This window comes from Staurois parvus, unplaced genomic scaffold, assembly GCF_062004578.1.
Source record: "Staurois parvus isolate SC_StPar_1 unplaced genomic scaffold, SC_StPar_1.0 ptg000058l, whole genome shotgun sequence".
Lineage (NCBI taxonomy): Eukaryota > Metazoa > Chordata > Amphibia > Anura > Ranidae > Staurois > Staurois parvus.
The window spans coordinates 12,503,223-12,528,029 of record NW_028317854.1 but is presented as its reverse complement, the minus strand read 5'-3'; the positions used below and the strand labels follow the sequence as shown (position 1 = coordinate 12,528,029).

Here is a 24,807-nt window from a genome sequence, read left to right as displayed (position 1 = left end):
GTTTTTGCAAGCGAATGTTGGAGAAGCATATTACAAACATTTTACATTTCTATGCAGGCTTCAGGTGTTTTGTTTTAGCCAATGGAAAGCGCTGGGGGGAAGAGACCAGTCCTTACAGGCTATAAACGCCTTGAAATACACATGAAAAAAACACTCAAAACCACTCAATTTGAGCATTTACAGGTATTTCTATTGATACCCACAGGACCAAAACACCCAAATCTGCCTGAAACGTAGCTCATGTAGTGTTTGGGGTATGAGACGTTGAGTTACAGATGTCTGAGAGCTCATATGTGAAATGCCACCACTGAAATATGATTTAGGATAGTGAGAGCTTTGAAGCTTAGAGCTACAAAATGCTTCATGTCAGAGGGGGCATGATGAGGAGCTACATTGAGGTCATACCGGACACTCCATCCTCAGTGCATGCTCAAACCCTGGGCTGCACAGCATCCTTGGTTGCTAAGATGCTGTTTGCTGTGCTGATAGCATCTTAGCAACCAATGAAACATCCCTAGCCCTATTAAGCTGCCAGCTGGGAGATTCCTGTCATATCATGCGATATCTGGGCAGTGAAGCCAGCCATCACCCCCAGCCCTTTTGTTTACATTCATCTGTTAGCTGAGGAATCTCCCATCTGACCACTCAGTGGAGCCAGGGATTTGTTAATGGTTGCTAGGACACCAGCATCCACTGGCTTCTTACAGTTCCAGCCCCCGTCACCACCCCCCCAAAAAAAAAAAAAAAGTCAGCAGCTACAAATACTGTGGCTACTGACTTTTAATAGTAGGACACTTATCTGTCCAGGCATCCAGCGGTGTCCTCGATTAAATAATCTTGAATTGAATAAGTGCAGAGATCTTTTTTTATACAGAGTATGAAGGGAAGGTTGGAGGAGGGGGAAGGGAACATTTTTAAAAATAGATGTAGTTAGCCTTTTTTCCACTTTAAGGAAAGTGCTGCAAGGATTTCATGAATTAGGCACAGGATGTTTTGAGGGAACCATACTGCCAAGTAGTGTTGCAAATGCTTTAATGAATTGCCCCAAAAGTGTTTCATTTTGCACCTGGGGTTTATATTATCTTTAAAAGGGCATAATGAATGTGACATACACTGCTATCTGTATGCCTACCCTATCAGAGAACGTAAAATCATCTTTATTTCCTATTAATGAAAACCTTTTACACATATTTAACTATTTTATATGTTTACTTTTACGTTTTCTTTAATTACACCTTTCCAAATACAATTGGGAATTTAGCACTGATTGAATGTACTACCCTTTTATCACATTTTCTATTTTATTTTTATCTCCTCCAGATTTGTGTATGTAGTCAATTTATTATTTTTTAAGGTACTGTGGATACACATATCCCACTATTGATGTTCTTATATCAGTTAATCTTCTCTCTTCTAAGGCTTCAAATTTCCTTCCTTACTACATCAATCACATAAGACCTTCTCAACCTTTATCAGTCTTCTTTCTTAATAACCTGTTCAATCTTACAACTACTGCTACTTTCTCCTGATTTTCCTTTCTCTAATAAATTGTCTCATTAAAAAAAAACCCCAAACTATCCCACAGAAAACCTTACACGTTTTGGCCATTTTTTTATGGTTTCTTCGGGGGGTAATCCACGTGCAGCGATTTTTACACAAAACATATATAGTAATGCCATCGGTGAAATGCTATCCTTTTATAGACTTTGTATGTCCTGCCTTTCTTGAACCTCAACTTGACATATTTGTGCTTATGTCATGTGTCCAACAATGTGATCATGCACGTTACACGTTACATAGTTAGTCTGGATGAAAAAAGACAAAAGTCCATCCAGTTCAACCATATAAAAATTTGACATGTGACATCATGATGCCATATACATATTTTTATAACTCCCTAGATGTAAACACAACCATCTAGGAAGTAATGGTGGATTTTTACCTTACCATACTGTATATCAACTTACAAATGGACCATATACATATGTCATCTAATAGTAACATTCTATGACTTGTGTCCACAGTGGATAGGAAAATAAACCTTAGGAAAGAAAAAGGTAAATACATATGAAAGTCTGAAGGAGACAGAAAATAGAAAAAAAAAGACAAAAAATGGTAAAATACTGTTGTGCCTATGCAACTGTGCCAGCACGGACCCGCTACAGTGTGAACTTATGCAGGACATACATGGGTCAAATTCCAAACTAATGTTCTTTCAGAACATTAGTTGTTTTGTGCATTTTGTAATCCGATGGTGCCACCAATGATTTAGAGCAGGGGTGTCAAACTGGCGGCCCTCCAGCTGTTGTAAAACTACAAGTCCCACATGCCTCTGCCTTTGGGAGTCATACTTATAATTGTCAATGTTGCAATGCCTCATGGGACTTGTAGTTTGGCAACAGCTGGAGGGCCGCCAGTTTGACACCTGTGATTTAGAGATTCAACCAACCAAGCCTTCAATTTCACATCTTGCTACAGAAAAGAATTTTTAGTGGCCAAGAATTTTCTTTTCTTTCCAGGTCACAGCATGCTTGTTTCTTTTTCCATTATATTTCTCACATGATTCTTCCATCATTGATTAGAAATTCATTCCTTTTTCAAAAAGTTTCCAACATGCCCGATCATTCAGATTCGATGATCGCACGAAAATCGGACATTTCTGTGGCCTACTAATGGTGTGAAATTCAAACGAAAATTCTTAGGAAAGATTTTTGAAAAAAAATTATTTTGGAATTTGACCCATGTATGGCCAGCTTTAGCCTTATAGTGATCTTCCCATCTGTGATCCCTGTTAAGACAACATCCAAGTATTCTATGGAATGAGGGAGGATGAGTATGACTAGTGAATGAGAGTCCCCAAGAGTTTCTGTTCAAGTACTGAATATATAAAGGGTCCCCTTCCCATATAGAAATAAAATCATGGATGCACAGTGGTAAGAAAAAAGTATTTGCCCCCTTCCTGATGTTCTATTGGTTGCATATTTGCCACACTTAAATGATTCAGATCATCAAACAAATTTTAATATTACACAAAGATAACCCGAGTAAATACAAAATGCAGTTTTTAAATGATGATTTACAGAGCCTTGAAAAAGTATTCATACCCCTTGACATTTTCCATATTTTGACATGTTACATCCAAAAACATAAATGCATTTTATTGGGATTTTATGTGATTGACCAACAAAAAATGGCACATAATTGTGAAGTGGAAGGAAATTGATACATGGTTTTCAAAATTTCTTACAAATAAGCATCTGAAAAGTGTGGCGTGCATTTTATTCAGCCCCCATATTGCAATACATCTCTCAAAGTGACAGCGGTGAGTCAGAAGTGACATCATGCACGCCACTTTCCAGGTCATAGCAAGAAGGGGAGGAGAGTGAACGTGTGTCTGCTCTCCTTTCTTCCCTCAAACTGCCATGTTGCTCCCCAGGCCCACAGATGGGCAACCAGGGGGTGCATTACCTGTGGCTGTGGAAGCAATCATGCGGCGGCATAGCCGCCCAACTGCTTTCGTCTGACAAGCAGGAGTCTGCCTGTCCGTCCGTTTTATACACAATCCTGGTGGCTGCAGCCATTGCATTGTGTATAAAACCCCCCGCCGTCAAGTCCATACAACGTACGGATCTGGCAGAGAAAGGGTTAAATGAGCCTATGCTCTTGAGATTATAAACTGTCTAGCTATAGATATATATATTTTCCAGTTCAGTAGACATTGGCTGCCAAAAAAAACTAAAAAGGTCTTCAATGGCCAGCTTTGGAATGGGGTCTTCATCATGAGCTATCATAACTCTGGAGACATAAACCACTTCATTTTGTTTGAAGACCTACAGCAAGGTAATTTTTTTTTTGTTCTAAATGTTGAGCTATGACTTCATAACAGAACTGAATTGTATAGTTTTTTTTACCTTTTATGCATTCTCTAAAGTGGAAGGAACAGCTTGCTTATGATTAACTCCAAGCAATCACTTACAGTAATTAATTAAGGGAAAAAAGTAAATGCGCCACCTTGCTAAATCATGAGTGAACTGTGTTTAACCACATTTATTGGAAAGCTGAATTCAATTTCAAAATAAAATAAAAGCTTGTGAGCTGCTATGCCAAATACTCAGTGCCAAAATGTGATCTGTGAATAATTACCGTATGTGAATATTAGTAGATCGCTTGCACCATACACATACTCATACAAATGTGCCACTAATATAAAATATCAAAACTGTGCCATGCTCCACTTAAAACTATAAATATATGCAAATATATGAATATACCGAAAGTCTTACAACACAAATATATCCAAGTGTCTGTGTCACATGCATGATTCTTTGCAATCAATGTGATATAACAAATCAAGTATTCCTCAATTGACCTCCAGTGTTTAATACCAAACCAACAATTGTGCACCTGCACCAGTTGTGCTCTCCTCTTATATATATGACCCAACCGTTAAGTAAGGTCATATAGACCTTGTGTCCCTTTATGGGATTGTGTAAAGATGGGATTAGTATCCAACAGGTCTGGGTCCCCTTCACTTCCCTTTTAAAAAGCATTTATTTGTAATAAGTTATATTCCACTTACATGTATAATGTGTAGATGCGTTTTTTGCAAAAATAATTGCTCCAAATGCCACCAGCAGTTGTGACATGTGTAGCCAGCTGGTGTTTCTCACTGTCTGTCGAGCGTCGTGACATCAAAGCCCCTCCCCTATGCATTACGCCACCAGGCCATGTGGCTTCATCAGGGGGAGTGATTCAATTGTTTTTAAAAAAAGCGCATCTACTAATGGAGGAGGACATTTAGAGAAGTGAAGGGGATCCAGACCTGTTGGATACTAATCCCATCTTTACACAATCCCATAAAGGGACACAAGGTCTATATGACCTTACTTAACGGTTTGGCCATATATATAAGGTGACAACACAACTGGTGGAGGTGCACATGTGTTGGTTTGGTATTAAACACCGGAGGTGAATTGGGGAATACTTGATTTGTTATATCACATTGATTGCAAAGAATCACGGATGTGACAGACACTTGAATATATTTGTGTTGGAAGATTTTCTGTATATGCGTAAATATTTTCATATATATTTATAGTTTTAAGTGGAGCGCGGCACAGTTTTGAGTTAAATTTCACTTGCCACACCCAAGCCTAAATACTGCAAGACTTGTTGAATCAATTAAATAGAAGCTATCGGACATGCTACAAGATCTCAAAAAGCAACACATCATGCTGCGATCTAAAGACATTCAAGAACAGATTAGAAACAAACTAATTGATATGTATCAGTTTGAAAAGGGATACAAAGCCATTTCTAAGGCTTTTGGACTCCAGTGAACCATGGTGAGAGCCATTATCCACAAATTAAGAAAACGTGGAACAGTGGTAAACCTTCCCTACCAAAATTACTCCAAGAGCATGTCAACTCATCCATGATTTCATAAAAGAACCCAGAACGACATCTAAGGAACTGCAGGTCTCAATTGCCTCAATTAAGGACAGTGCTCATGATTCAACAATAAGAAAAAGACTGGGCAAAAATAGCATCCATGGGACAGTTCAAAGGTGAAAGCCACTGCTGATCAAGAAGAACACAAAGGCTCATCTCACATTTGCCAAAAAACATCTTGATTACCCCAAGATTTTTGAGCACATATTATATGGACTGATGTGCGTCCTGTTTCATCTGGTGTAAAACTAACACAGCATTTCATAAAAAGAACATCATACCAACAGTCAAACATTGTGGTGATAGTGTGATGGACTGGGGCTGCTTTGCAGCTTCAGGACCTGGCCAAATTGCCATAATTGCTGGAACCATGAATTCTGTGCTCTACCAGAAAATCCTAAAGGAAAATGGCCATCAGCTTGTGACCTCAAGCTCATGCGCTCTTGGGTTATGCAGCAGGACAATAATCCAAAACACACCAGCAAGTCCACCTCTGACTGGCTCAAAAAAAACAAAATTAAGGTTTCACAGTGGTCTAGTCAAAGTCCGGACTTAAATCCGGTTGAGATGCTATGACATGAACTTAAACAGGCCATTCATGCTCGAAAACCCTCCAATGTGGCTGAATTAAAACAATTCTGCAAAGAAGAGTGGGCCAAAATCCCTTCATGTGAAGACTCATTGTCAGTTATTGCAAACACTGGATTGCAGTTGTTGCTGCCAAGGGCGGCACAACCAGTTATTAGATTTAGGGGGCAATTGATTTTTCACATAGGGCTAGGCAGGCTTATACAACTTTTTTACCTTAATAAATGAAATCATAATTTAAAAACTGCATTTTTTATTTAGTCAGGTCATCTTTGTGTAATAATATTTGTTTGATGATCTGAATCATTTAAGTGTGACAAATATGCCAAAAAATTAAAATCAGAAAGGGGCAAAAACCTTTTTACAGTACTGTGTCTTTTATTAAATGTGTTTTAAAAAAGGGGATTACTGGGTGATAAAATTAATTTCTGTTTAGAAAACACATGTAGAGGTTTGAAAAGTTAGGGGCAAACAGAATGCCCATAGTTGTACCCATAGTCTGAAGATAAAAGGTATTTAAAAAAAAAAAAATTGTAGGATAGAAAAATGGATAGCTTGAAGTAAAAAAAACAACTTGTTTATTGGGCATTAATGGGTCCGCACTCAAATAAAACTGTATTGCTTTAAACCCTTTATTTTGTGAATGTTAGAATAATGTTAAGAAATATAATGTGTCCACCACTAGTAGTTAGCAGACCAGGAAAATGGTATCAAATTACTAAGTAAATCCAAAATATTCTTGAGATACAAAGTGTTGAAGATGGTGATCTATATATTGCAAAACATTTGAGTCTAGAGAATGGATTCCCCAATATAATGGGATGGTCTGGTGCTTGTGACAGTGATTTATGATTCTTTGGGAGGTGATAAAATGATATATTATAGTTTCTTTTCCTTCTGTCAAAGACAACTTTAATAAACAGGATAAGCTCTGTTAGAAAAATATCAGTAGGATCACTTTCCAAAGTTTTGTTTTAAATCTTGCTGTCCCAAATTTTCAATGCTTCTTGGATGTAGGCTAATTTATCTTGATAACTATGCTTTGTTAGCATTTTTGATGATTCTCTTTGAGATTGTTAAATGATTGATATTGATCTTTGGTTAGATTGAGAATACCAGATCATATGTTTGTCTGTAAATTATTAAATTCTGCTATCACAATGGTTTTAAAGGTGGAGATAATGTTCCCTTTAAACTAAGTAGTAATAATATTTGTTTGATGATCTGAATCATTTAAGTGTGACACATATGCCAAAAAATAGGAGGAGAGGGGTTTAATATACATTTCTTTGTTTTTTGGCTTTTATTTTTAACAAATGATTTTATCAGCCCGAATCACCCTTTTTTTTTCTAACATCAAATTTTATAGAACATACATTAATTATTTGATTTTTTTTTTCAGGCTGAAATGTTTGTCATTGTTACTTTACCAAAAATTATTTTGATGACCAATAGAAGTTACCTTCAAGTCGGCAAGCAGTCATCACAAGAAATATGTCTCCAAAATATTACTATTTTATTATGATATAAAAAGGACCTCTTAAAGAGAGGCCAAAAGGGGGCATCAACAGAGAAACGGCAGTAGCCTGATCTTCCCAGTGAATGCAAAGAAACAAACTGACCATGTTGGGATAGGTGTGTTTCCGTGCCTTGCATGGTCAGTTTGAAATAGGAAAGCAGGGTGACTGGCATGGTCACCAGGTATTTCATATAAAGTAAGCAATACAATGAGAATAGGATACGTTTTAATACATGTACATGGTAACATGGACACATACCAAAAATATGAAATGTTGGGGTAACATACTGTCGCGATCCCCCCTGCTCCTCTTTTTCCTTCTCCCCCCTCTCCGAATCCCTGCACTCCACTGCCCCATTACATGCCCCAGCGCCCGCACGTAGCCCACATAAGTGGTGTGCTGGGCACCAGGAAGCTGCCTCCTGCTGGGGACTTCCACACCTCCCCTCGGCCGAGCACTGAGGAGTCTGCCTCCCCACTGTGCCTGCATGTGGATTCCCCACATGCAGGCCACATGTCTATGGCCTCGCCCCTTCCCTGTGTGCTGCCAGAGTGAGGGGGTAGGGCTTATCGCCACAGCAATCTGACACCAACATGCCTGGCAACCTGAGAGTGTCCTGCTCTGGAGATAAATACCGAAACAGGTCCCTGGCAGTCTCTCCCCTGCTCACTCTTCTCCTCCCCTGCTGTTGTGCTGAGAGAGGTCTTGTGCTGCAGCCAGACCCTACAGTCCCCTCTCCAGCCCAGGACCCGTGGACTACTGCTACCGGCCCTTTGCTCCCTCCACTGCTCACCAGAGTTCTATCTCCTTGCTGTGTTCCAACCCCTGCGCTGAGGATTTAACCCAGATTTAACCCTTGCCCACCACAGTTCTGCCTCCTTGCTGTGTGCCAACCCTTGCGCTGAGGATTTAACCCGGATTTAACCCTTGCCCACCACAGTTCTGCCTCCTTGCTGTGTGCTGACACCATTACTGAGGACTTAACCCTTGCCTATCAGAGTCCTGCTTCCCTGTTGTGGGCCCAGACTGTGCTACGGAGTAACCACCTTCGTCTACTGGACTTCTGCACTATCTGCGTGCCCAACCTGTGTTACAGATTTAATCCCTTTTTGCCTACCAGAACTCAGTTATCCTTGTTGTGTGCCCCACCCTGTGTTACGGACTTCACCCTTTTTTTGCAAATGTTGCAATTAAATCGGTCTTCATAAATATAGGCCAAAGCATAGAAAATCAGAGCGTTCATGATGAAAGCCAGGAAATAAATGCAATGGTGTACATCTCCAGCAGTCAATATGTATAATAAAAAAGATTAATAGACCAATAAAACCATAATCACCATGTTGAAATGTATCCATGAAATAGTATGGTGCAAGACAAGGATTGGCACAAGCCACAGGCTGAAAGGAATAGTGGGAGTGACTTACTTGTATGTAGACATGACTATGGGGAGCCTGGATGGTAAACTCCACAGATGGAAGAGTAGTGAACAACAGTAGTTGGTAAAAATAGTGTCCACAAGCCAGCGGTCTGGTGAGATGCCGCTTGAGGGGCAAAAAAGAATTTTATAAATTTAGGCCAACATGTATTCTGCTAGATATCTTTGGTAAAAATGACCCAAATCAGTGTTTATTAATTAGTCTGTGTGAAAGTCTACAAACTTTGGTGTATATATATATATATATATATATATATATATATAATTTATTATTCATTGATCAGTCCTGATGTACTGACTGCTTATTTCATTTCCTGAGGCCTTAAAATGCCAGGACAGTACAAATACCTCCAAATGACCTCTTTTTTGGAAAGTAAACAGTCTAAAGTGTTTAGTAAGAGACATGGTGAGTTTTTTGATGTTGTAATTTTTTTGTCACATTGGTTTGGTAAATAAAGTAAATAACATTTGTGTTTTTTTTTTTCACAAAGTTGTAATTTTAACAAGTTATGTCTCACACGCACCATAAGCATACTAAGAATTATACCCCAAAACATATCCTGCTATGCCTCCTGAGTATGAGGATACCATATGCGTGAGACTTTTTCGCAGCCTGGATGCATAGAAGGGCCATAATCTAAGGAGCACCTTTGGGTTTTCAAGGAGCATAAATTACGCATTTAATTTCCTGACTACTTTTCCCATTTTTGGAGGCCCTAGAGCACCAGGACAGTGGAAACGCCCACAAAATTACCCCATTTTAAAAAGCAAACATCCCAATGTATATTCTACAAGGCATAATGAGTCTTTTGAACATGTCATTTATTTGCTACAAGGTTTTGGAAAATGCAGGAAAGAAAATGAAAAAAATGTATTTTCACAAAGTTGTCAGTTAATAAGATATTTTTAACACGCATTGCAGGAATACTTAGAAATATACACCAAAACACATTCTGCTACTCCTCCTGGGTATGGAGATACCCCATGTGAGACTTTTTCCCAACCTAGCCTCACAGAGGGGCCCAAAATACAAGGAGCACCTTCAGGCTTTTTAGGGGCATAAAGTATGCATCTAATTTCCTGATTACCTATCACAATTTTGGAGGCCATAGGGCACCAAGGCAATGGAAACATCTATAAAATTAACACAATTTGAAAGAAAATACCATAGGGTAGTTTCTAAGAGGCATAGTGAGTCTTTTGAAGAAAATACTTTTTGCCACAAGTTTTTGGAAAATGCTGAATGAAAAATAAATTTTTTTACACAATATTGTCAATTTACTAAGATATTTCTCACACACAGCATGGACATACTTAGAATTACATCCCAAAACATATCCTGCTATTCCTTCTGAGTATGGTGATACCACATGTGTGAAATGTTTAAAATTTTTGGACTGATTATATACAGCACATTGTATTTTGTATATCACACAAATCAACCAATTGTATCAAAACCAATGTACTTGGATAGTAATCTCTATTCCAGTAATCATGAAATACAGTTTAGTGTAGAGTCACCTATAGCAGTCCCTGTTCCTATAAGCCAAGCAAGCCTAACCTACTGGTACGTGGCTGCCCCAGTAATGCCATGTTCACTGGTCAGGAAATATAGAAGGCTAGAGAAATGAAGATAAAGTTTCTGTGGTTCCAGCACTGCAGTTGTCCACAGGGGATGGCTCAGACTGGTGTCTATCAGGAATGTAGTCAGCGGGATGTACAGATCATCAGGTCAGTTCAGGCACAAGCAGAGACATGGTCAGCAAACAGGCAAAGAATTAGTCCAGGCAACGGGCAGAAATGTGGTCAATAAACAGGTCAGGGTTAGTACATGCTGTGGCTGCAATGGTTTGCAGCTATAGCAGGAATGCTACACCCAATACTCGTGCAAATCATGACCCATTCAAGTGAATGGTGTTACTTGTGCAGGGTCTAAAGGGTTAAAGCAGGTGGTGAGGAGGCAATACAATGCCTCCTCACTGCCTGTCAAATGCTTTCTGAAGAGCCATCCATATTTAGATTGCTCTTTAGAGAGCATTTGACTGGCAGTGAGGAGGCATTGTATTGCCTCCTCACTGCCTGTCAAATGCTCTCTGAAGAGCAATCTGAATATGGATTGCTCTTCAGAGAGCATTGCACATGTGACCAAGTTCATATGGCAACACTGTGACTGCTGTGGTGGTGATCAGACACAGTGTAACTGGTGATCGGGGACACTGTAACTGGTGTGGTGTTGATCAGGGACACTGTAAGGCTCCTTTCACACCGCTGGTGTGACTGCCAGTTTCCTGCAGCAAACTTTTGTGGATTCTTGCTGCTGGAATGACTGGGTTATGCGATCAGCAGCAGCTGCTCAGCCCTTGTAAACTAATAGCAAGCTATACGGCGGCTGCCGCTGTTCGCATGTAGCCACACACAGAGTGGTTAGCTGTGGTTTAGGACACATGCCTGAGCCTGGGTACAGCTGACTACTTACAGGCTTGGACATCTGTCCCAATATGTGGCTAACTGCTCTTTGCAGCTACAAGCAAACAGTAACAGCTATTACTCTGGGAAGGTGATCACTGTAACATCAGTCAATGTAGATGTAATGAATGGCTTTCATGCATGACTCGTTTAATTTGTTTACTACTGTGATGGTGTGACTGGTCACAGCTATCACATGATACAGGGGCTTCTGTGATTGGCAAATCACAGCATCACAGTAGTAAATAATGAATCATGAATGGCTGCTGTTCATGACAATTGTTTGCTTGGTGAGCATGTGATCATCACAGCTTCCTGATATCGATCTCTTTGATCCGGATGCACACAGCAGTTGCACCTCAGGGGGTGAGCACAAGGTGCATGCCTGGGAGGATGTCATATGATATCCACCCAGGATAGGAAAGCTCCTGCCTGGCCTTCATTTTATTATAGGGCAGAACTGGTTAAGTCCTTATTGCTCTTCAAAATATGTAGTATATGTTTTATCATCAGCTGTCATCTTCAATACATTGGTAGGACAATTCAAACATTTCAAAAGAGGAGAAATACACAACATCAAATTTGATTTTAAAGAACATGCCTCAAGGCACTTCATAACACATCAAAATAAAAACTTTACCTACTATTGTCAAAGAAATGTTAAACCTAAATATTCCAACAGGTTTACAAAGATATGCAAGCATGAGACATGTTGGATTTATAGATTAAACGCTGGCGGTGTAATTTCGGCCATTGAAACTTTTGTTTAGCCATTCTTTAGCTGATATTACTTTCAGTCCTGATATTCTCCATTATTTTATTTTGGTTTCTCAATCACATTTTATACACAACGTTTCTTTCATTCAGATACTCGTGCACACAATCTCTTTTTAGTCAGTATTTTCATATAACACACAACTAGTTTAATAATTGAGAGTTAGAACATGCACACATTTGTTTGGTTTTTTTTTTTTTTTTATTACCTTTGCCCTTGTTTTTGTGGTCATCTGCACCTCAGTGTTGTGTCTTTTACTGTGTGTGGATTAAGTACATGTAACTTTACTGCAATGCCTTCCCACAAGTAAATATTTCCCCTTTTCTTGATTGCAATCTACTACCTATACATTCTGTCCCATCTTTTCAGTTCCCTAACAGAATATTTTTCTTCTTTTCCATCCATCACGTTATGATTTTCTGACTCCTCCCCCAACTTTGTTCCTGGGCATTTTTTAGTAAGACTTTGTCATTCATTCACCTGTTTCTTCTCATCTGGCATTTACTCTAGAGCAGGGTTAACCAAACATTCTAAACAAAGGGCCATTTTACTGTCCTTTAGGCTTTAGGAAGGCTGAACTGCAGCCAGCGTAAGTAGATAATGCCCCAGCGTCAGTGGGAGTAGATAACATCTCAGGCTTGGTTGTCAGTGGGAGTAAAAAAGAATTAAATAGTTCCACATCATTGGTATTAGTGGGTGTTATAGTGTCCCATTATTTGTTTCAGTGGGAGGAATAGTGCCCCATAGGTAGTGAAGTGGAAGGAATAATGACCCATCGTTGGTGAAGTGAAAGGAACAGTGCCCCCTCCTTGGTGAAGTAGAAGGATTAGTGCCCCATTGTTAATATCAGTGTCAGGAATAGTGACCCAAGGGATAAAGGCAATGAAAAAGGCAAGCAAAGGGCCGTATCTGGCCCACGGGCCAGTTTGGAGTTTGTACACATATTATTCTCCTTTCCTCTCGTGTATCTCCCCCTTGACCTTTCCTATGTTTTTGGGTTTTTTTTAATTCCTTCCCCGTCTCTATTCATCTGTTCATCATTTGTACCAGATCTATTCCTTTTAACTGTCACATATCCCCAGTCACTCTCTGTTTACCTATTCCCACTTCTCAGTCCCGGCTATGCTCCTCCTTCATAATAAAATCTAGTTTTGTTCTGCCATCCATTACTGGTCATGTATCACTAACTCCCCCACAGCACTCGGTTTTTGGCACCTTTGTCTTAAACCAGTTGTGAAGAGTAGTGACAGCATATGCTAGTGAATTTATCTTGGACACTTTGTTATCCACAATCACTATCCTCATTTTATATGTTAGTGTTACTAAACTCACAACAATAAAATCAGTCTGTATATGCAGTAAAGCATGCTTGTTATACTCACTGTGGAACCTAAGGGGTTAATCCTCTGCATTATATAAAGAGGCTGCTTGATCCTGTCTTCTCCAATCCTCCCCTTCTTCCACAGCTCCCAATCCTATTGCTGATCGTATAGAGTCCTAGGAGGCATTCTGCACATGCTCAGTTTGCTGTGTACTGCTAGAGATTTTTTGTTTTGGGAGGGTGCATGTGATCAGCATAGGGCCAATCAGCACTGTCCAGAGAGTCAGAAGTTATGCGGCCTCATAGGACAGCCAGGGGAGAATGAAAATTCCCCTTCCAAGATTAACCAGTGCTCAGCATGACGCTGATAGATGTCACAAGACTGCTATGTACTGCTGATTAGAAAGATAATTTAGCAGTTTATATTTACTAAAATAATTGCATTTCTATGTTGTGTACCGTGGGAGACCAGATAGAGTGATTGCAGGGTCCAGGGTTTAGTAACACTTAGTAAGTCCTTATTATTGTATCATAGTACCCTCATGTATTGGTGTTGTTCTTCTCTACGTAGCTTTAAGTAGGCCACACATGAATCAAGAAAACAACACAATTTCATGTTGAAAGAACAATTGTTCAATTACTTAATAATGTGCCCACACGGCAGCCAATTTTTGTGCGGCCATCGAAAATGACCAATCGAACATGTTGAACATTTTATGAGAATGAATGATATTCTAATCCTTGATGGGAAACTCATTTGAGTAAAAAATGTAAAAAAGGAAATGTGCATGAGCAAGGAAAGTGTGTGAACCAGAAAGAAAAGAGCTTTCACTGTAACAAAAAGAATGTCTTTCTGTACTCAGACACAACAAATGATATATGGTCAGGGTGCTGGAAGACATCTGTGTGTATGCATTGCCCCTTGAATGTTTACAAGTATGGCAATAGGGAATAGGCAATAGGCAAGGGGAATACACAAAATTGTACACATTACTCTGTAAATGATTTGACACCATCATCAACTGCAACTTTCTTCTTGCTAAATCTCTTGAAGTCCATTGTCGCCCATGGTGCAAAAGAATAATCTGGTCGTTCATGTGCCACAATTTAAATTCTAAGTGGGAGTATACAATAGGAGGTTGTCTGTAAGATCAGACTAAATTGCATCACTTCCAGCAACTGAAGGAAAAAAATGTGTTATGTTGCAGTAGTCCAAGGATAGGATCTGGATCCATCTATGGGCAGCTTTAGTCTTTTATCCATCTCTAGATGAGCCCTCTAACATTATGCAAGTGTAAACATTGGCCTCTTCTACATTTTACTTGTGCTACTGTGAAAGTATCTAAAAATCAATTTTGCTTTAGATACTCTGAATTTACAGGGTTTGACACAATGTACAATGGCCTAATTTGAATGCTTTATTTTGTATGCCTATATTGTTTTTTAGTAGGTGACTATGATATATCTAATGTGCTCTTGTCCTATTGCTAGTGCACTGTATAATGTATGTCGATTACCAAAACAAGCATTGTTTATTTTTATCGTTATTGCTCACTAATAAAATTCCTGTGAAAGAAAAAAAATATTAACTCTAGACAGGTTCTTATTGCTGTTGGAATCATGCTCCCTGTTCTGGTCTGTGTGGGTCCTCCTTTTTCCCACTTTATACAAGACAAAAAGTTTATAATTTTTTCCTCCAAAGTTGCTTCATCAGCATTAGTTCACATTCAAGTTTCCTATTGCTATTCCATTTAAAGTAATATGGTAATTTATACTCCCAGATATAAAAACGGAAGTCACATATAAGCCATCTGTACAATAAAAGCAAGCAACAATGACACTGGACCTAAAGATTCTACGGAATGGTTAATCTTGACAAGCTGATCTACAAAGGTCGGGCCTGCCCTAAAAAGTTTACAAAATCTGGCAACCCTGGCTGGACATAGACTCTTCCTGGCACGATATTCCACTATCACAGTCACTGTCGCAGGGATCTATAGCCTGAAAGAGGCTGTTATATTTTAGCGCTAATGTAGTGGAGGCAATGGGTTTTTTATTTCTCTAGTCGTTTATGGGGAATAGGTGGCACATGTGTGGTTGCGTGAGTTGTGTGTGATTGGCTGTGTGCATGATGGTTTTGGTTTTTTTTTTGGTTTTGGTTTCTTGTATGTCATGGAATGTTTCTATATGTAACAGTCATTATTTTTAGAAATGGGCTCATGGTAGCCCTGGCAATAACCTGATTACTGCTTTAATCCCCCTTCCATGTAACCCTTACTCTTATGTTCTTAGATTAGGGCGCTGTTGCTGTTTGTCTTTTCTTTTTGTTACTATAACTGTTTTATGAAAACAAACTAAATAAACACCTTAAAAAAATATAAGTGTATAAATATAAGTGTATAAATATATACACTGGACCTGTCAGGAAACCACAAAGTCATTTAGAAGTTTGAAAATTTTACTATTAGAATCCAGATAAATAAGAATTTACATTACCAGTAAGCCAAGGGTAAACAGATTTAGGTGTCCAGTTCTAAAATAGATATCACTTGCATAAGTATAAAAAACACATGATCAAGCAAAATATGTTTAATTAGTAAACGAGTCATAAATAAATCCACAAAAATAGTGTAACAAAGAAAAAATGGGATAATTATTAAACATTTGTAGTAAGCAGGTCTCATTCATCCGTATAATGGCTCTACATTCGTAACAGCATCACACTTCAGTAAATCAGATATCTTAGTTACATTTTTACACTTACTATACAAATGCATTTCTATGTACATTAAATTTCAAATCTATAGATACACACACCAGATCTACCCTTCCAGGTCAAGAATGCCAAATGTCAAAAGAGTCTGTTAAAATTCTATAAGTATAAACAAGATTTAACATTTTTCTTTGGCATCTATTCATGTCTGGAAGATAGAGATTAAAGAAAAATAAAGTTGCTAACATCAGGAAAAAAATTAAGAAAACATCCATCACATAAAATAAGCACAGCACCAGAAAATGAACACACATAAACCTGACTAAAATAAGAGTCTGGAGGGTCTCTCCTGTTGATAGGATTGAAATCTGAACAGAAAGTACTTCAGTGTCGTCCATATCGTGTTCCGTCTCTATACCTCATGCCAAAAGGGCAAATAAAAAGCTCTGTATATACTGGAACAATGTTCTTCAGATAAAGGCTTCATGTGCACCCGTCTTACTTGCATATTTGCTGTTGAATGTGAAGTAAAAATTCATAATAAGAGAAAGCAGCCTCTGATCGGTCTTCAATTAGATGCTGGAAAAATTCAGTCTTTCCAACACTGTCATCCCTAGAAGGACACAAATAGACAGGCAAGATAAATTAAACAACATTCTAGTCTGCAAAAAAAACATCTCACAGACTGCTGAACAGCAATGTAACAAAGTATTTCTCCAGGTTACACCCCCTGTTGAGTTCTTTTAGCCATCTCTGTCCCCACTGGGGAGATTTCTCTGCACTTCCTATCCTGCAAACACAACGGGAAATGGGAAAAACATTTTCCAAAGCAGTAGTAGGTAACCCCCAACCCATTGGAATATTCCTCCTCTATTCCTGTTCTTGTGAAAATTCAGATTTTGGATTTTCCTTTACTTTCAGTTTTCACAACATTCAATAGGACTAAAAGAGAGAATAATGTCAAATATTGCAGCTTACCAAACCTTAAAGTGGAGTTCCACTCACTCTGTAAAAAAATAAAAGTCAGCAGCTACAAAAACTGTAGCTACTGACTTTTAAAAAACAGCCACTCACCTGTCCCACGATCCCGCGTTGCCCCCGCTGCAGCCCTTTTCACCGGCTGTCCTATATTACAGGCGCCAGCATCTTCAGTGTGGGCACCCGGCTGTGACAGCTTGCGGCTTCACAGCCGGGTGCCCACTGCGCATGCGCGAGTAGCGCTGCGCTTCCTGAATGGCCCCATCGTCTTCTGGGACCTGTCATGTGTTCCACAAGACTTCGGGGAGGGAGGGTAGGAGAACAACTTTCGTTTCCGATCACCTAGGCGATCGCAGTGGGAGTGGGAACCTGTCAAATTCAGGTACCCGTTCCCCCCCCCCCCCCCCTGTCCAAAGATGCCAATCCTTAATGGGGAGCAGGGGAACAATCAAAGCGGAACTGGCTGCAATTGTTTTCTTTTTTTGTTTTCTTATTTTCTTTCCCTTTATTTCCATCTGTTGATGCAGATAGTAACACACTTTCTGTCTCAGGATGGCTCCACTCTACTCCACTTCACTGGAAAAGCAACAGAGACATCTTTGGACACTAGTACTGTCAGACTGAAGGGAGGATAGTATTAGATGCACTAGCAGATTTGGATAGACTTGACTAACAAATTAAAACTGAATTCCAGTTAATACATTTAAGCATTTATAGCAACAAGTTTTGCATAAATAAAGGTGGATTACTGTAAGCACCCGTCAGTGCTTTTGTCTCAACCCCTCTGTCACTTTTTCTATACTACCTGATCTGTTAGTGGAAGGTGAAAAATATTAAACTTATTGGCCAAATCACCAGGTGAAAATAAAGCAATAAGGACTCAGAAATAAGAAAATGCAACAACCACAACTAAGAAATGATAAGTTGCAAAATATATACACCTTTGTGTTTTGGGATCATACCATTTTAAAGGCTAATTCCAGCTTTAGCAACATGTTACAACTGTACTTAAGGTATAAGTTATACAAAAAAATCAAATTTCGTCATAAATTTAGGCCAAAGTGTATTCTGCTACATGTCTTTGCTAAAAAAAAAATCCCAATATGTGTAAATTAAATGGCTTACGTGAAAGTTGTAGCATTTACAAATGGTGGTATATATACTGGGATTTTTTATTTTTACTAGTAATGGAAGTGATCAGTGACTTATAGCGGGACTGCGGCGGGCATTCGGACACTGCGGGGAACTGACTTGGTGTCACTGATATCCCCAGTGACATCAATACAGTGATCAGTGCTAATAAAAAGCACTGACACTGTACTAAAGGCACTGGGCAGAAAGGGGTTAACATCTGGGGCGATCAAAGGCTTAACTGTGTGCTGGGTGTGTTTTACTATAGGGCTGTGTCTGTATGCTTCACTGAAAGCACACTGCTTTGCAAGGCTCCGCTGTGCACAGCCATTCAAAGCAGTGTGAACCAGCTGACAGAGAGGAGAACTGTATTGTTTACTAACAGTTCTCCCCCCATCGGAGATCCTCGACAATCACTGTGTGCCAGCGAGTAATCACAGGCTGGGACCCAGTGATTGACAGCGGTGGCCGCGAATGGCAACACTGGGTAGGGCATGCGCCCCCTACCCGGAAATGCAAAATCACATATATATTATCTGCTATAAGGCGGACAGGAAGTGGTTAAACTTGTTTTTACCTTTAGTTACTTCCAGGTTTCCAGGCCTAGGCCAAAATTATGTCATACATCCCAGGAGTCTTCAGTTGGGGGGAGGGTTTTTCTCAGCTAAGCACACCCTTCTGTCTGCATGCCTGAGCTAAGGGCTAACAGGTTCCAGGAAATAACATGCTCCCAGGAAGTAACATACTACATAAATTCTCTGTCCTTACTCTAGATGGCCACAGCCAGAAATGCTAGGAGGTGTTTTTCTAAGTTATTTCTCAGCAAAATAAAACATAAAGCCTTAGATGTTTACATGGGGGGGGGGAGGGGGCTGTTACAGGTAAATAACATGCATAACATATGTTAAATGCACGTATGTTATGTGAAGATATTTGTTGAATGGGCTGGTGACAAGGTGTCCTAACTGTTTAGGTAGTAGACACTATTCCCAGGGAGGTCCTGTGCTAGCTGACGGATATCATGTATGAAGAGCAAAACAACAATTCATATCAGAAAGGGCCATTTCATCTTAAAAAAAAAAAACACAAAAAACTAAGTATATAATTGAACATTAGTCATCTTTATTTAACAGAAATAATATGTGGAATAAAAAAAAACCTTGTATACTTACTTTAGTACATGCAAAACAGGATTTAAGGGACTATCCTGTTTGAGCCATGAAATAAAATTTCTTGTTCTTTCTGATGCTAATGTATCCAACTCTGGAAGCTGGCTCTACACAAAGGGAAATTCAAATTGGAACATGAGAAATAAAATCAAATGCATTTCAACATTTTGCTACAAAACTAATTTGTGAAGTGCCATGTGAACCTCTAAATGACAAAGCTTGATGATTATAAAGTGTATCTATACCAAATTTTAATTTTAGTTTCAGAAAGAATGGGGAAGGGTCAGAACCTCTTTCAGGTTTTACTATTCAGGGTACGGTTAGAAAGTGAGAGGAAATCTCCCTAAGTACAGTCTTTTACCAGACAGGAAGTGAGGAAAAATCTGCAGCAAGGAAACAGACAATAAAAGGGTCTAGGAGGTCCTAGTATTTCCCTACTTAATTTAAATTTTTTTAATTCTGTCTGTACTGTAGTGCTGGAATGTGTGACTGTTCCTCCCTCTCCCAGTCTAGTGTGGGGATGATAAAAAAGGTTGATCTAATATCTAGGTAACTGCATCAATGGATGTTTTTTAAATCTGCCTGTTGTTAAAAAGCAGAAATTTAATTCCTTCAAATGAATATTGTAACATAAGACTGTATGGCTAGCCTAAAAGATCTGCACACAAATCTGAATTGCTATAATGACACAAACTGTCATACAAGACAACACATACCAGCAGATGCCATCATTTAGGGTCCACGCACACTGGGCATAAAAAAATGCTGCTTATACAGGAACTTTATGTTTTTTTCTTCCGTTTGTTGAAGCAGCTCTTTATTAGCCTATGTGTCCATGCACATTAGAGAGTTTACAGGTGTATTTTCAAAGGAGTGTTTTGATGCAGGAAAAAAAACCTTTCAGAATTGCATTTTTGAGAGGAGCTTTTGGGCAAAAAAAGAGCACAACACTCATAAACGAGGTGTTTAGGAGCATTTTGTATTTTCAAGTGTACACTGAAAAATGAGCAGAGGGGAATGTTTTGGAAAAAAACGCATACAAAAAGCAATGCCCATAAACTCTCAAACTCTTGTGCAATACAAACCACTATGAGCATTTTTTATGTTGTTTTCCTGCCAGAGGTTCTGCCATTTTTTTTCTGCCCCTAATGTGCATGGACCCATAAAGCTGTCACTGCCTTTACAAATTCCACATCACTCATTCTTTATCAACTTGTAAGTTTTCAAATATACACAAGAAACAAAGTATAATTTAAAAAAGTGGATGACAAGGGCCAGGAAAGTGTAATAGCATAATTCATTTTTAATTTAAAGATGCACCCTGGGATTTTTTTTTTTAAAGCAATGACCCGTGCAGCACTCCAGAGTTTAGCTTTAAGTCCATTTTAATCAGGTCCTCTATCAAATAGACTAGAATCTTTAATAACACATATTTCAACAAAATCAGCTTTTCAACTCTGCACTAACTGTGGACTCTGAATGTGAATCCAAAGTCTGTGTTACTTGCCATCAGATCGTGAAAGCAATACCACCTGCAAGTTTTTCCACTGTGAAGCTGTACATGCTGGTGGCACAATAATTGCCTGTGACTCTTACCATTTTTGGTGGCACCGATGCATAGTTTGGGAAACCTAGAACATCCTTTAAAAAGGCAGCATCACAGTTCCTTCCAATCCATAGGTACAGAGCCTTGAAAAATAATAATAAAAAATAAATAGGTGCATAAGTACGCACACCAAACAGTCAGTAAATACTAAACAGTCAAGTTTGAAAGCTCCCAGGCTGCTAAACCTCGTGTCTTAAATTGTTTTTTTTTTTTTTTGTTTTGGTAAGTTCTGTGCAAACTATTGGCGTTCCATAAATCCTATATAATATTATGTATTGAAAAAGAGCTGGACCCAAAAAAGGTCAAAGCTGATCTTTAGACACCCTAGCAAAATATATATTATTGCCTGTGAATTGTAAGGCTTTGTATTTGAAGTCATCTACAGTTTTCTCTAGTGAGAGCCCATGCAGATTATGAGGGCACTGACTATGGCCAAAGTAAGCAAAAGATTCTGTAAGATAAAACCACTAGCATGCCCAGCAGCACATCCATAGTAATATTTACAATTTAGTTGGTGTTACTGAGTTGGCAGACAATACATTTCGGAATCTCTCCCCTGGACAAGCATCTATATTACTATTCTGCAGACAGACAGCTTGGCAAAGCCAGTTTTTGAAGAGAAAACCAAAAACAGAATGATGAGAATTGGTATAACCAGCACTTGTCTTCCCAAATAATAAACTTTATTGAGTAAAATGTGCATATAAAATGGCTTATGCGTTTCGGCAACAAGCCTTAGTCATAGCCATGGCCAAGGAAATTGTAGAGAGTTTAAATATACTTATAATGTAAATGGCCTTCACCCCTAACAAGGGCATTATTCAACTCTAGTCAAAGTTGAACAATATGTTTTTGTCTATAGGTGCCCCTTACTTGCAGTTTTTTGGTAAAGGTAAATTAACCCTTAAGCATACCCACCCTCTCCTGGCCTCTGCATATTGCTATTAATTAGTAAGACAGCCAAAACAATTATTTCTGCAAGAACGGAACAAGCTTCTCAATCACAGAAAAATAGCCTGCAGAAATAAACATTTAATACAGGTCAAAGACATTGCTTGCAAAGGTGTAGTACATCTGCACACAGGTCTTTGTCCATACTCTCTTTAACTTTATTATAAAAACATGGCAGTACAAACTAGTCAAGCTCCCTTTTTACACAGCAATGTTTCAAACCAAGTCTAGTCCTTTATAAAGCTAGGAGCAAACTGGTTCATTCACCTGTGCATTTTGTGTAAAAAAAATTAAAATAAATAAAAATCACTACTGCCAGCCACATGACTTATTTATTCTTAAAGGATAAGTTCACCTTTGTAAAAAAAAATAAAAAAATAAAAATATAAATCTTTTTTGCAGGTAAAAAAAAAAAAAATCAGAATTTATTATTTTTTTACTTTTAGGAGCCGGCAAAGCATTGAACTTGCAATCAGCAGATTAAGGGTGCAATCTCAGGCTCCTGCAGATTAACAGTGTATCTGTCTACAAGTACCTCATACAGACAGGCAGTTACTGAATGATAGGAAACATCAATAAACTACCTAGAACACTCAACAGTGCCCTAATAGTTTGTTGAGAACTACAAGCCGTCAGCCGCAAAGGCTGTTGGTTCTTGTAGTTCTCCCATTCACAGAACTCTGACGCTGCCAGGTAGGAGAAGCCCACACAGCCATGTTGTTTTTGTTGTTTTTTTTTTCTTTTTAAAATCAGGGGGGTGTAGGGGCTGCTGCAACAGTAATATGTTACACCCTGAATACGGGTGTGCCACACGTTACAAAAGATAAACTTTAATATATTTTATGGCTCATCATCCAAAATGTGTGCAGCTGCAAATGCTATCCACAAAAGTACATGTACTTCAGGAAAGAAACACCTTATCCAGTGCCTAGTGCCAGGGTGAAACCTCCTTCAGCAACTTGGAGCAACCTCAAGCATGCAAAGTCATAGTACATCTGAGCACAGCAAATAATAGTCCAAAGGGCAGTGTGTTAAACTGGCTGTGAAGGTCTGCCACTGCAAAGAGCAGGAAGCACCAATGATGTGGGTAAATGGGAGCGTGCAGATAGGTATCTTGGATATTCACGGACGCCATGTATTCCCCTTTCCCTGAGAGGCAATTAATGACCTTGAGGATTTTGTGCAAAATTCTGGAGTTTGTAGGAAATTGCTGAGAGTTTTAAGTATACTTATAATGTAAATGGCCTTCACCCATAACAAGGGCATTATTCAACTTTAGTCAAAGCTGAACAATATGTTTTGTCTACAAGTGTTCCTTACCTACAGTTTTTTGGTAAAGGTAAATTAACCCTTAAGCATACTCACCCTCTCCTGCCCTCTGCACATTGCTATTAATTAGTAAGACAGCCAAAACAATTATTTTTAGTATCACAAATTTACAGGAGCCAAAAAAGGAAAACGCCAAATGAAAGAATTCGGTGTGTAGTACTGAGTAAAAATATTAGGGTACAGCATGGGCAGGAGGGTCCCCAAAATCATGCAAGATTATATGTAAGCAATGAGTCCAGGTACAAAGAAGTGAATCTTCAACAGACAAAAACAGTGTCATAGATAACGGACATGTAAGTCTACGCCATAATGAGGAATTGCACGTAGGTAGAACTTAGTGCCTCTGGGAGGAAAATATCACAAGATATCAGCTAGGTACAGCAAGATCAGGTATGAATGCCTGCATGTGCGACTCATAATAAACGGAACTGTGAACATATTTGGGGAAAAAAGGAGAAGTTTTTACAGTGGGAATAAAAAATATAGGATAAGATAAAAAGTAAAAAAAGATCCAAAATAGAGGGTAAAGAGGACAAGGAGAAAAGGTGGGAAAGAAAAATTTATTAGAGAAACAAAAATTGAGTAATGAAGTGGAGGAAGGCGAGAAAGGAAGTGATTGGTAAAAATACAGGGAAGGTAATCCTAAAAAAAGAAAAAAAAAAAAAATAGTGTGGTTTGAACATAATATCTTTTTACACTATACTTTACTAAATATATAAACCAAAAAAACCAAAAACATACTGAACCAGCATCCATGAGAAAGGCGCCTTCTCTTTCAAGCTTCTCTGCTGATAAGTGCTGTAGAGGTGGCTGTGGTACAGCCAGGTCATTAACAAGTATAGCACCCTGGTAAAAAAAAAAACAATTCTAAAAGACAGAATAGCACACAAACACCACCTTCAGTCTGTATGCACACCTAAACAGAGCATATTCCTTGTTATTTGAAGTGTTTTATTTAGGTGTATTACAAGCATTTTTGAACATATATCAAGCTGCAGGAGTTTCTTTCCTAGGCTTGGCAAGGGGAGGAGAGCAGTTCTGCAGTAGGACAGGAGTCCTTTGCACACAAAAACGCATGCATCACGCATTTACTGGCACCCCTATTAAAATTTACGCGATGAAAAATGTAAAAGCTCATATAGTTTTTTTGAAATGTAGGGCATAGAGCGTAGGGTTCAAGGTGTGTTGTCAAAGCAAACAAAACTTAGTGAAGACTGGAAGCAGATGAAACATTTCCATTCCAGTTTTCCTAATAATAAAACAGGACAGGATTTACCATTAGGAATTATAGGTTCTCGTCTTTATGTGGCAACAAAAAAAGAGGCAGCTTTTCCTCAAAGAGGTATCGTCATCGACCATTTATCAGCAGAAATA

At 38.8% G+C, this 24,807-nt stretch overlaps 1 protein-coding gene across 3 annotated transcripts in view; it reads right to left on the bottom strand.

The window, feature by feature from the left end:
• Window positions 1-16,130: 16,130 nt before the first annotated feature.
• SEC24B (SEC24 homolog B, COPII component) overlaps window positions 16,131-24,807 on the bottom strand; it is a 104,104-nt gene continuing 95,427 nt past the window's right edge. For all 3 annotated transcript variants that reach the window (XM_089668498.1, XM_089668499.1, XM_089668500.1), the window contains 4 exons: window positions 24,175-24,279; window positions 21,144-21,236; window positions 19,551-19,654; window positions 16,131-16,882 (listed from right to left, as the gene is read on the bottom strand). In XM_089668498.1, the coding sequence (XP_089524624.1) occupies window positions 16,768-16,882; window positions 19,551-19,654; window positions 21,144-21,236; window positions 24,175-24,279 (417 nt within the window). In that variant the 3' untranslated portion in view covers window positions 16,131-16,767. The remainder of the gene's footprint in view (window positions 16,883-19,550; window positions 19,655-21,143; window positions 21,237-24,174; window positions 24,280-24,807) is intronic.